Source organism: Chlorocebus sabaeus, chromosome 26 (genome assembly GCF_047675955.1).
Source record: "Chlorocebus sabaeus isolate Y175 chromosome 26, mChlSab1.0.hap1, whole genome shotgun sequence".
Lineage (NCBI taxonomy): Eukaryota > Metazoa > Chordata > Mammalia > Primates > Cercopithecidae > Chlorocebus > Chlorocebus sabaeus.
Window position 1 is genome coordinate 16,532,898 of NC_132929.1, and position 14,224 is coordinate 16,547,121.

General features: G+C 41.9%; 1 protein-coding gene across 3 annotated transcripts in view; it reads left to right on the forward strand.

Moving 5' to 3' along the window:
• The window catches only part of RAD51 (RAD51 recombinase), a 39,969-nt gene that overhangs the window by 23,563 nt on the left and 2,182 nt on the right, over positions 1–14,224 (forward strand). For all 3 annotated transcript variants that reach the window (XM_008016997.3, XM_008016996.3, XM_073012058.1), the window contains exons 6-7: positions 4,362–4,456; positions 14,096–14,209. In XM_008016997.3, coding sequence (XP_008015188.1) covers positions 4,362–4,456; positions 14,096–14,209 — 209 coding nt within the window. The remainder of the gene's footprint in view (positions 1–4,361; positions 4,457–14,095; positions 14,210–14,224) is intronic.

The window sequence follows — 14,224 nt, forward strand, 5'->3', positions numbered from 1 at the left end:
TTCTCAAGTAAACATAGCCTGTTAAAATAACATTTGCAGATGGCTGAACAACTATATAGATCGTTGATTTTTTTTTAAATAAAAAGAATGCTAATTAATTAATAATAGAAAAGATTACATTTCATTAGCCTGAGAATTGGAACCAGGGATATAGAGAGGAAGTTAGACTATTACTTAAATCTAAACATGATCTACTCTCATTTGTTCAAATTTATCAATTTAATAAAGTAAAACCCCATTATGTGTTAGATCTCTTTGTCATAGAAAAGTCATAAAGTTGAGAGCTACAGTTAGGTTACAAAGTGAATTCGCCCATGCTTGTTCAAAATACTACAGTAATTTTAAAATACTGGGCCAGGCATAGTAGTTCATGCTTTTAATTCCAGCACTTTGGGAGGCTGAGGCAGGAGGATTGCTTGAACCCAGGAGTTCCAGACGAGTGTGGGGAATATGGCGAGACCCCATCTCAATTAAAAAATAAAAACAATTCTGAGAAGACAATTTAACACAAGTACCAATTTTAAAAACACATGAGCAGCTGGGCGTGGTGGCTTACGCCTATAATCCCAGCACTTTGGGAGGCTGAGGCGGATGGATCACGACGTCAGGAGTTCAAGAACAGCCTGGCCAAGATGGTGAAACCCTGTCTCTACTAAAAATACAAAAATTAGCCAGGCGCGGTGGTGGGTGCCTATAATCCCAGCTACTTGGGAGGCTGAGGCAGAGAATTGCTTGAACGTGGGAGACAGAGGTTGCAGTGAGCTGAGATGGCGCCACTGCATTCCAGCCTGGGTGACAGAGCGAGACTCCGTCTCAAAAAAAAAAAAAAACACAAAACAAAAAAATCACATACCCTTTGACAGAAAATTTGTCTTACAGAACATTTCACATATACGCAAAGATAAATGTACAAAGAATTTATACCAAAGCATCATTAAAATGGTAAAAGTAGCCGGGCGCAGTGGCTCAAGCCTGTAATCCCAGCACTTTGGGAGGCCGAGACGGGTGAATCACGAGGTCAGGAGATCGAGACCATCCTGGCTAACAAGGTGAAACCCCGTCTCTACTAAAAAAATACAAAAAACTAGCCGGGCGAGGTGGCAGGCGCCTGTAGTCCCAGCTACTCGGGAGGCTGAGGCAGGAGAATGGCGTGAACCTGGGAGGCGGAGCTTGCAGCGAGCTGAGATCCGGCCACTGCGCTCCAGCCTGGGCGACAGAGCCAGACTCTGTCTCAAAAAATAAATAAATAAATAAATAAATAAATAAATAAATAAATAAAATGGTAAAAGTTAGAAACACTATAAAATGAAGAAGTATTGAATTATGGTCCTAGGACCTAAGAATTATGGTCCTAAGAAGAGCTAACCTGATGGTATCCTAATCCAATAATAGAAGATGGCTATGATGGCACTGGGAGGGCAAGGTGGAAAGGGCCAAATAAGCTGGAGAACAGAGCATGCAATCCATCCCCCTGAGCTTACCCTGGGAACTTGTTCACTATCCTGTTGTCAGTCTGCCTACCTATGCCCAATCATCTGTGGCTTTCCTTTGCCAAGGAAGTCTATTCAATTGGAAAAAAATCCCCTGTCATAGTAGCACTTAATATTACTGGGAGGTAGGAGTAAGGGAAACTTCATTTATCTTATTTCCTGGGGACTTAGCCCCCAGAGTGTTAATATTTCCTCCTTTCCAAGAAGCTGAGGCAGCTTCTGCTCTCTGTCCTCTTGGCCACTGGTTCCAAATCTTTCTTTAGGCACCACTCTCTTTTGTTGTATATGTGTCCTTTGCTCCTTCCATGGATTCCCATGATGTGAAAGATTTTATCTGCCAAATAGTAGCATAATTTTTCCCTTACCAAATTAACAAAGCCTTCCATAACTGTATACACCAAAGTCAGTGCCCTCAAGGTTGGGGAAATCATGTCTTCAGAGTGTACTGTGCTAAACACTTTACATGAATTATTTTATTTAGTTTTTAAAACAATCCCATAAGGTCAGTTTTATTTACATTTTACAGAAAAGGAAGGAATATTCTGAGAATCACATAGTTAAGTGGAAGAACCACTTATATAAAAGAAGTGTATGAAAATGCATAGAAAATAACCTGGGAAATTATTTCTGGGAGATGGAGAGTGCTGAAAAGGTTTCAGTTTTTACTCTACTTTTTTTTTTTTTTTTTTTTGTGAGACAGAGTCTTACTCTGTCACCCAAGCTGGAGTGCAATGGCACGATCTCACTCACTGTACCCTCCGCCTCCTGGTTTCAAGTAATTCTCGTGCTGCAGCCTCCCGAGTAGCTGGGATTACAGGTGCGCACCACCATGCCCGGCTAATTTTTGTATTTTTAGTAGAGACAGGGTTTCACCATGTTGACCAGGCTGGTCTCGAACTCCTGACCTCAAGTGATCCACTCGCCTTGGCCTCCCAAACTGCTGGGATTATAGGTGTGAGCCACCATGCCCGGCCCTCTATTTCTATATTGTTTGGATTTTTAATATAAGCACATACTTGTTTTGTAATTTCAAAAAAAATTCTTGAAGATAAGAAAAAATTTGGGCCAGGCGCAGTGGCTCACGCCTATAATCCCAGCACTGTGGGAGGCCAAGGTGGGTGAATCACCTGAGGTCAGGAGTTTGAGACCAGCCTGACCAATGTGGAGAAACCCCATCTCTACTAAAAAAATACAGAATTAGTCGGGCATGGTGGTACGTGCCTGAAATTCCAGCTACTTGGGAGGCTGAGGGAGGAGCATTGCTTGAATCCGGGAGGCAGAGGTTGTGGTGAGCTGAGATCGTGCCACTGCACTCCAGCCTGGGCAACAAGAGCAAAACTCCGTCTCAAAAAAAAAAAAGAAAAAATTTGGTTCTCCTAGAACTTGAACATAAAATGTTCTAAGGGATTTTCCTCAGAATTTAAAGGTGAATTATGACTCCAAAGTAGATTTCTAGAGTGCAAATTACCCTTTAGCATCATTCACTTAAACTTTGTAGAAAAATTCAAAGGTATCTGGTACGGGATGGGTAGCCTAAAGCAGAGATTTCCTTGAGTGGCTCATGAGACAGTTTTCATGGCATTTCATTTACTTCTCTTTTCTTTCCTTTTTGATTTCTTTTCAAAATTCTTTCTACTACTTATTTTTCTATTTTCTCCAATTATTCATTTAAAGTATCTTGTTTATACTATTGGAGCAAATATGTTTTTTTCTTTCTTGCTCACACTTGAAATTTGCTGTGGACACTCCGAGGGCATTGACAAGCCCCTTTAGTACCCCTGAAGAATGAACTGCTCAATAAAGTGAAGTGTAAGTTTGATTTAGACATGCTAAGATCAACTGGGCTTTGGATCATGGCCCGTTATTGATTAAAGCTAAGGTAAATGGTCTTCCAAGTTTTTGTGCTTTTGAATTGATCAGTCTTGTGTTGGCATGCAGTTACAGAATTTTATTACTGGCCAGGTGTGGTGGCTCCTGCCTGTTATCCCAGCACTATAAGAGGCTGAGTCAGGCAGATCACTTGAGTCAAGGAGTTTAAGACCAGCTTGGGCAATGTGGCAAAACCCTGTCTACAAAAAAATTTAATGGGTGTGGTGGTGCACACCTATGGTCTCAACTATTCGGGAGGCTGAGATGAGAGGATCACCTGAGCCCGTAATGCAGAGGTTGCATGGTGGCTCACGCCTGTAATCCCAGCACTTTGGGAGGCTGAGGTGGGTGGATCACCTGCGCTCAGGAGTTCAAGATTGTGTCACTGCACTGCAGGCTGGGCAGCAGAGTGAGATCTTACCTCCAAAACAAAAAAAGGCCAGGCGCAGTGGCTCGTGCCTGGAATCCCAGCACTTTTTTGAGAGGCCAAGGCAGGCAGATCACCTGAGGTCAGGAGTTCAAGACCAGCCTAGCCAACTTGGTGAAACCTTGTTTCTACTAATAATACAAAAATTAGCTGGGCATGGTGGCATGCGCCTTTAATCTCAGCTACTCGGGAGGCTGAGGCAGGGGAATTGCTTGAACCCAGGAGGTGGAGGTTGCCGTGAACTAAGATAATGCCACTGCACTCCAGCCTGGGCGACAGTGAGACTCCATCGCAATAAAAAAAAAAAAAGAAAATAATTACCTACTTTGGGCTGTATTTCTAAGCAGTCCAGTTCTGACAAGACTAGCTGTATGTAGTGAGACACAATCAGCTTTACATTTTTTTCTAGCTGTATTGCTATTAATATCAGAAGGGAATGCCGCCTTCCTACCACTGTCATTCTTAAGTGTTTTTTCCCCTTTGCCTTGGAGGAATTATAAAGATGTCATGAGAAACTTGGTCAGCTATATCAGAAATACAATGTTCATTTCCACTGTTGTTTTTGTTCTCTATAGCTTCCCATTGACCGGGGTGGAGGTGAAGGAAAGGCCATGTACATTGACACCGAGGGTACCTTTAGGCCAGAACGACTGCTGGCAGTGGCTGAGAGGTAGGTTACTGGTTTAGATAAGAGAGAATATGGCTACACTTATCAAAGTAGTGACTGCCCGGGTTAGTTTGGCCGAAGAGTGTTTCTTCTATAACCCCACTTCCCAAAGTTATATGTGTGGTTCAAAAGAATGACTTACTTAGTAGAAAAAGGTGTTCTTTTTTTTTTTTCCCAGATGGAGCCTCGCTCTTGTCACCCAGGCTAGAGCGCAATGGCATGATCTCACCTCACTGCAACCTCCACCTCCCGGGTTCAGCCTCCCTAGTAGCTGAGATTACAGGTGCCCGCCACCACGCCCAGCTAATTTTCTGTATTTTTAGTAGAGATGGGGTTTCACCATGTTGGCCAGGCTGGTCTCGGACTCCTGACCTCAGGTGATCCACCTCCTTTGACCTCCCAAAGTGCTGAGATTACAGGCGTAAGCCACCACACCTGGCCAGGAAAAGGCATTCTTTAGAGTTGCTCTCAGACTGGATTAAAAAAAAAAAAATCCAACTATATGTTTTCTTCCAGAGAAACCCTTTAGAAAGTAAAAGAATGGAAAAAGATATTGCATGCAAATAGTAACCATAAGAGACCCTGAGTGGCCATAATATTTTCAGACAAAGTACACTTTAAGACAAACACATTATATACAAAGAGGAACATTTTATAATTAAAAGGTCAGTTTGTCAGGAAGGTATAACAGTTGTAAACATATACGCACGCCTAACAACAAAGCCCCAAAATACACGAAACAAAAACTGAATTAAAGGGGGAAATAGACAACTCAACAATAATAGTAGGGGACCAGTTTTTCATTTTCAGTAATGGATACAGGCTTCAATGTCTCACTCTCAATAATGAATATAACATGTATCAGAGGTCCTGCTAAAGGGCATCTGTGAAATACCTACAGGTAGCATCATACTAAATGGTGAAAATTCTCTGTTGCCCAGACTGGAATGCAGTGGTGGTATCTTGTCTCACTGCAACTTCCACCTCTCGGGTTCAAGTGACTCTCCTGCCTCAGCCTCCTGAATAGCTGGTACTACAGGCGTGTGTCACCACGCCCAGCTAATTTTTGTATTTTTAGAAGAGACAGGGTTTCTCCATGTTGGCCAGGCTGGTCTCAAACTCCTGACCTCAAGTGATCTGCCTGCCTCGGCCTCCCAAAAGTGCTGGGATTACAGGTGTGAGCCACTGCACCCGGCCTTAATGGTGAAATTCTGAATGCTTTTCCCCTTAAAGTCAGTAACAAGGCAAGGATGCCCACTTTCACTATTTACATTCAGTAATGTACCGAAGATTGTGGACGGTGTAGTCAGACAAGCAAATGAAATAAGTGGCATCCAGATTGGAATGGAAGAAGGAAAACTATTTACTGATGACATGGTGCTATATGTAGAAAATCCTAAGGAATCCACCCACAAGAAAAACTAGAACTAAATAAACTGGTTCAGGAAAGTTGCAGAATACAGTATCAATATACGAAAATCCATTGTATTTCTATATACTAGACCATAACAATTCAAAAGTCAAGCTTAAAAAAAAAAAAACTTCACAGTAGCATGAAAAAGAATAAAATACTTAGGAATAAATTTAACAAAAGGAATGTAAGATTTGTACAGCAAAAACTCTTAAAATATTGCTGAGAAAAATGGAAGATTTACATAAAGAGAAACATTCCATATCATGGATGGGAAAACTCAATATTATTAAAATGGCATTCTTGGCCAGGTACAGGGGCGCACACCTTAATCCCTACACTTTGGGAGGCCAAGGTGAGCGGATTACCTGAGGTCAGGAGTTCAAGACCAGCCTGACCAGCATGGCAAAACCCTGTCTCTACTAAAAATACGAAAATTAGCCAGACATGGTGGCGTACTGCCTGTAGTCCGAGCTACTTGGGAGGGTGAGGAAGGAGAATCACTTGAACCAGGGAGACAGAGGTTGCAGTAATCTGAGATTGTGCCACTGCACTCCAGCCTGGGTGGAGTCTGTCTCAAGAAAAAGCAGTTCTCCTCAGATTTATCTACAGATTCAACACAATCCTTATCAAAATTCCAGCAAGCGTTTTTTTGCAGAAATTTACAAAATAATCACAACATTTATGGGATATAACATATGGAAATGCAAAGGACCCAGAATAGCTGAAATGTCTGGAAAAAAAAGAAAATTTGAGATTTTAGACTTTTTGGTTTAAAAACTTATTATAAAGCTACAATAACCAAGACAATATGGTGATGGCATAAGGATAAACATGGAGAGTTCAGAAATGAAACCTTTATGGTCACTTGATTTTTGACAAAGGTAACAGGCGATTTTTTAAAAATTTTAAATTTTTTGCAAATACACATGGTCTCGCTGTGTTGCCCAGGCTGGTCTCGAACTCCTGGCCTCAGGTGATCCTCCCAACTCAACCTTCCAAAAGTATTAGGATTACAGATGTGAGCCACCAAACCTGGCTGACAAGGCAATTTAATGAGGGAAAGAATGGTCTTTTCAATAAATTGTGCTGATGTAGGTGAATTTCCAAATGCAAAACAATAACTTTAGACCCTTACTATACACCACACGTAAAAATTAAAATAGGTAACAGTGTGGTCATTTCTCAAAAAATTAAAAACAGAATGACCATGTGATCCAACAGTTCCATTTCCAGCTTTATATTCAAAATAATTGAAAACAGGAACTCAGAGACTTGGACACCGATGTTCATAGCAGCATTACTCACAATAGCTTTGGAAATAACCCAATGTCCATTGACAAATGAATATATAACATGTGGTATATATACACAATGAAATGTTATTTTAGCCTTAAAAGGAAGAAAAAATTTTTTTTCTTAGACCTAGTCCTGCAGGTAAAAAGGTAGGAAATTCTGACACATGCTATTAACATCCACTCACCTTGAGGACATGCTAAGTGAAATAAGTTAGTCACAAAAAGACAAAAACTGAGGCCAGGCGCAGTGGCTTCATGCCTGTAATCCCAGCACTTTGGGAGGCCGAGGCAGGTGGATCACCTTAGGTCAGTTGAGACCAGCCTGGCCAACATGGTGAATCCCCATCACTACTAAAAATATGGAAAATTAGCCAGGCGTGGTGGCACACACCTGTAATCCCAGCTACTCCGGAGGCTGAGGCAGGAGAATCGCTTGAACCTGGGAGTCGGAGGTTGCAGTGTGCCGAGATCATGCCATTGCACTATAGCCTGAGCAACAAGAGTGAAACTCTGGCTCGGAAAAGGAAAAAAAAGGACAAAAGCCGTATGATTCCACTAATATGTGGTACTTCAAAATCAGACAGAAAGTAGAATGGTGGTTTTCTGCGGGTAGGGAGACTGGGGTGTTATTGTTCAATGGTATAGTTTCAGTTGGGGATGATGAAAAAGCTCTGGAGACGAATAGTGGTGATGGTTGCATAGCAGCATGAATGTTCTTAATGCACCTGAACTGTATACTTTAAAATAGTTAAAATGCTCAATTTAATGTTATATGTTTTACTTATACTGTTTTTAGAAGGGTGGTAATCCTAAATAAGAGCCTAAACTATAATTTTTCAGAGAGAACATGGGGGAAAATCTTAGTGACCTTGGGGTAGGCAAATATTTATTAGCTACAACACCAAACACACAGTCCATGAAAGAATAAATTGATAATAGAGTGAGTTTTCACTTCATCAAAATTAAAAACTTTTGTGCTTCAAAGGACACTATGAAGAAAATGAAAATATAACCCAAAGAATGTGAGAAAATATTTGCAAATCATGTATCTGATAAAGGTCTGGTATCCAGAATATATAAAGAACTATTATAACCCAACAATAAAAAGATAATCCAGTTGTTTAAATGGGCAAAGGATTTGAATAGACATCTTTCCAAAGAGGATATACAATGGCTGATAAGCACATAAAAAGATGCTCAACATCATTAATCATCAGGAAAATGCAAATTGAAATCGTGGTGAGCTACCACTTCACACCCACTATGAAGGCTATAATTAAAAAGACAGTAACAAATACTGGGAGGACGTAGAGAAACTGGAACCCTCACATATTGCTGGTGACAATATGCATTGGTGGTCTCTTTGCAAAACAGGTGGCTGCTTAAAAAGTTAAAAATGAATTTACCATATGATGCAGCAATTTTACTCTAGTTATATACCCAAGAGAAATAAAAACATATCATACAAAGACTTGTATGATAATGTTTATGGTATCACTGTAATAGCCCAAAATATCCATCAGCTGGTAAATGAATAAAGAAAATTTGTTTTCTCCATACAATGGGATACTCTTCAGCAATAAAAAAAGAACTTAAGTACTGATACATGTTAACAACATGGATGAACTTTGAAATATGCTAAATGATAGAAGTTAAACACAAAAGACCACATATTGTATGATTCCGTTTATATGAAATTTCCAGAAGGGGATAATCTAAGAGATAGAAGAATTGTGGTTACTGTCGATAGGAATTAGGAGTAACTGTGAATAAAGCTGAGAGATTTTTTTAGGGGTGACGAAAATATTCTAAAATTGGATAGTGCTCATGGTTATACAACTCTGCAAATTCACTAAAGCTCTCAATGAATTTTATACTTACAGCAGGTCATTTTTGAGGTATGTTAATTATACCTGAGTAAAGCTTGTGAAGAGGTTGTAAGTTTCTGTATCCTCAAATAAAGTTTTGAAATACATCCTCAAAATTGTTTTACTTCTTTTCCTTTGTCTAGGGTCAAATGTGGTAATGTAGCCCTGCCACACATTTTATGGAAACCCAGTGATAAAACAATTTAATTGTATGCTGAGATGTCAGACTCAAGTTGGAACCTGCCTAAATAAGTTGAGGAGAATATTCTCTCTTGTTTTATAATCAAATTATCTTTCCCAGCTTATAATTTGAGGACTGCAACCTGTTAAATGTATACCACTGAAGCACAAAATTAGGTTGGAATAGTAATTGCAGCTTTTTGCCTCTGCCTACAAAATTCCTATGAAGGAAAAGGAATTACTCTTTTGCAGCCTGATCTTAGTTTTCTGAAGATGTATATACTTGTGTCTTCCCTCCCAAAATTGTTTTGGCAATCTTGTACAGCATTCATACTTTTAAGTATACTATTTTAGTAGTTTAAGGATTCTCTTTTGGACAGAGTCACTAACACATCGTCTCGTAATACAAGTATTCAGATAGGATAGATGAGCTAGTAGAATATAGGCTATGAGGACAAGAACTTTGATTTGGTCAACCACTGGATGCCCAAGCCATAGAGCAATGCATTCAGCATTTGTTAATGAATGTTTTGCTCACAGAAAATATTTTTTTTGTTTGTGTTTTTAGAGATGGGATCTCAGTCTGCCCCGCTAGAATGCAATAGTACAATCATAGCTCACTGCAGCCTCTAACTCCAGGGCTCAAGCAGTCCTCCCTCCTCAGTGTAGCTGGGATTACAGGCACACACCACCAAGCCCAGCAAAATATTTTTCTATTTTTCTTTTTCTTTTTCTTGGTTTTTTTTTTTTTTTGAGACAGTTTTGCTCATGTTGCGCAGGCTGGAGTGCGATGGCACGATCTCGGCACACCGCAACCTCCGCCTCCCATGTTCAAGCAATTCTCCTGCCTCAGCCTCCTGAATAGCTGGGATTATAGGCATGCACCACCATGCCTGGCTAATTTTGTATTTTTAGTAGAGAGGGGGTTTCTCCATGTTGAGGCTGGTCTCGAACTCCTGACCTTAGGTGATCCCCCTGCCTCAGCCTCCCAAAGTGCTGGGACAACAGGCATAAACCACAGTGCCCGGTCTATTTCTTTTTTTTTTTGAGACAGAGTCTTGCTCTCTTGCCCAGGCTGGAGTGCAGTGGCACGATCTCGGCTCACTGCAAGCTCTGCCTCCTGGGTTCATGCCATTCTCCTGCCTCAGCCTCCCAAGTAGCTGGGACTACAGGCACCCGCCACCACACCTGGCTAATTTTTTTGTATTTTTTAGTAGAGACGGGGTTTCACCGTGTTAGTCAGGATGGTCTCGATCTCCTTACCGCGTGATTCACTCGCCTTGGCCTCCCAAAGTGCTGGGATTACAGGCGTGAGCCACCATGCCCCGCCTATTATTTTTGTAGAGATGAAGCTCACTGTGTTGCCCAGGCTGGTCTCAAACTCTTGGCCTAGAGTGATTCTCCCTCCTTAGCCTCCCAAAGTGCTGAGATTACAGGCAGGCATAAGTGACTGTGCCTCACTGAAAAATATGTTTACATAGAAATTTCATTGATTTGTTTTAATCAGGTCTGTTTATCATCCAGGCGCGGTGGCTCACACCTGTAATCCCAGCACTTTGGGAGGCCAAGATGGTTGGATCACAAGATCGAGATCGAGACCATCCTGGCTAACATGGTGAAACCCCATCTCTACTGAAAATACAAAAAATTAGCTGGGCATTGTGGCGGGTACCTGTAGTCCCAGCTACTCAGGAGGCTGAGGCAGGAGAATGGCGTGAACCCAGGAGGCAGAGCTTGCAGTGAGCCGAGATCGCACCACTGCACTCCAGCCTGGGCCACAGCACGAGACTCCATCTGAAGAAAAAAAAAAAAATCAGGTCTCTCTATCAAGAAAAAAATGTATATTTCTGAGAATGTCACAAGGCCTCCTTAAGCTAATAAAAAATAGCCCTCTTTCATTCACAACAGAAGAGCCCTTACTGATTAATTTTTGCTATGCCCTGTTGAAGAATATTAACCCACATTCATGTTACTGTAGCTCTGGGGTTCCCAGAACATGGTCCCCAGCATTACCATTACTTGAGATTAGAAATACAGATTGTCTGATGGGACTTCAGATCTACTGAATCAGAAACAATCAGATACTCGGGCTAGCAACCTGTTTTAACAAGCTCTCCAGGGCCAGGCACCATGGCTCACGCCTGTAATCTCAACACTTTGGGAGGCTGAGGGGGTGGATCACCTGAGGCCAGGAGTTTGAGACCACCCTAGCCGACATGGTAAAACCCCGTCTCTACTAAAAATACAAAAACTAGCTGGGCACGTTGGCAGGTGCCTGTAATCCCAGTTACTCGGGAGGCTGAGGCAGAAGAATCGCTTGAACCCGAGAGGTGGAGGTTGCAGTGAGCCAAGATCGTGCCACTGTGCTCCAGACTGGGTGACAGAGCGAAGCTCCATCTCAAAAAAACAATTTAAAAAAAAAACAACACAAGCTCTCTAGGTAATCTTATGCTTGCTAAAGTTTGAAAACCATGACCACAATTGCTAGCCTTCCTTGAAAATCTTTGAAGTACTGTGAAAGAATGAGGCAGGAGAATCGCTCATTTGAGATAAGCTTAGATTTTCAAATGTACATGTTAAGAATAACCTGAGGTATTTGTTAAATATACAAATTACCAGGCTCTTCCCTGATAATTATAATTCATTGAGTCTAGGTTAGGCCCAGGATTTTTTTTTTTTCTTCTCTTTTTTCTTTTTTTTTTTTCTTTTTTTTTTGAGACGGAGTTTCACTTGTCACCCAGGCTGCCAGGCTGGAGTGCAGTGGCGTGATATCGGCTCACTGCAACCTCCTCCTCTCGGGTTCAAGCAATTCTCCTGCCTCAGCCTCCCAAGTACCTGGGATTACAGGCACGCACCACCATGCCCATCTAATTTTTGTATTTTTAGTAGCAATTGGGTTTCACCATGTTGGCCAGGATAGTCTTGGACCCCTGACCTCAAGTGATCCGCTTGCCTTGGCCTCCCAAGGTGCTAGGATTACAGGCGTGACTCACCGTGCCCAGCCCAGGAATTTGTTTCCTAACGGGTGTTCCAGGTTATTCTTATCTTTAAGGAAGTTTAAGAAACACTATGAAAGAGGATGCTATTTCCAGCCAACTTTTCCCAAGCTGTGGGAATTCCATGTCCTGCTTCTGGAGCCTAAGCACAGAGGTTCCTGTAGTTTTTTTTGTGAGTGCTGCTGAGAGAAAAGCTAGGACAACTCTTTTTTCCGGTAAACCTTCTCTGTTTTTATAGCAAATAGATAATCTCCCTTTCTTTTTTACTTTTTAATTTTTTAAAATTTTATAAATAGAGACGGGGTTTTGCCATGTTGCCCAGGCTGATTTCAAACTCCTGAGCTCAAGCAATCCTCCCTCCTCAGACTCCCAAAGTGCTGGGATTACAAGCATGAGCCACTGCGCCCAGCCTCTTCTCCCTTTCTGATAGTAGATTATATCAGTGTATTTTTTTGTTTGTTTTTGTATCAGTGTATTTTTTTGTTTGTTTTTGAGACAGTCTTGCTCTGTCACCCAGGGTGGAGTGCAGTGGTGCGATCTCGGCTCACTGCAACCTCTGCCTCCTGGGTTCAAGAGATTCTCCTGCCTCAGCCTCGTGAGGAGCTAAGAAGCAGGGATTACAGGCACCTGCCACCACACCCGGCTACAGTTTGTATTTTTAGTAGAGACGGTGTTTCACCATGTAGGCCAGGCTCATCTCAAACTCCGGATCTCAAGTGATCTGCGCACCTTGGCCTCGCAAATTGCTGGGATTACAGGTGGGAGCCACCGTGCCCAGCCATATCAGTGTTTCTTGAGGCACAACTAGAAGACTTGTGAAGTAAAGTACTTACGCCTGTTATAGCTTTTTTTTGTTTGTTTAACCATACATTCATGATCTAAATAGAGAAAACATATATTTCTTCATTCTTCTTTTATTTGGTCAGGATCGTAAGGTGTGATTCTATCCTTATGCCATCTGTTTAATCTTCATGATAGAATCATGAACCTAGAACATAATTACAGCACACTGGGTTTTATGTAAACATTCTCTTTTGAACTTTTTTTTTTTTTTTTTTTTAAGATGGAGTCTTACTCTGTCACCCAGTCTGGAGTGCAATGGTGCGATCTCCACTCAAAGCAACCTCCGTCTCCCAGGTTCAAGTAATTCTCCTGCCTCAGCCTCCCAAGTAGCTGGGATTATAATAGGTGACTGCCACCACGCCCGGCTAATATTTGTATTTTCAGTAGAGACGGATTTGCCATGTTGGCCAGGCTGGTCTCCAACTCCTGACATCAGGTGATCCACCCGCCTCGGCATCCCGAAGTGCTAGGATTACAGGCATGAGCCACCGCTCCTGGCCCTCAAAGAATAGATTTGATTTAGGCTGGGTGTGGTGGCTCACGCCTGTAGTCCCAGTATTTTGGGAGGCTGAGGTGGGCAGATTATGAGGTCAGGAGTTCAAGACCAGCCTCATCAGTATGGCGAAACCCTGTCTCTACTGAAAATAAATTAGCCATGCATGGTAGTGCACGCCTGTAATCCCAGCTACTCGGGAGGCTGAGGCAACAGAATCGCATGAACCTGGGAGGCGGAGGTTGCAGTGAGATCACGCCACTGCACACCAGCCTGGGTGACAGAGCAAGACTCTGTCTCAAAGAAAAAAAAAAAAGAATAGATTTGATTTGTCCTGAAGACTTGCCAGGTAGAGTTCAGAGTAGTTGGGTGCTATCATCTCTCTGCTTGTAGTTTGCCTGAACTTCTTAATAGAAAGGGAATTACATTCTTTGGCCCTGAAACTACTCTTAGTACCACTTCTTCCCTACCTATTCAGGTAATTGTCAGAAATGAATTGCTCATCTGCCTGAGTTCTGTGTGCAGCCTAAAAATGTTCTCTCCTCTCCCATAGGTATGGTCTGTCTGGCAGTGATGTCCTGGATAATGTAGCATATGCTCGAGCGTTCAACACAGACCATCAGACCCAGCTCCTTTATCAAGCATCAGCCATGATGGTAGAATCTAGGTGTGTGCTCAGTGT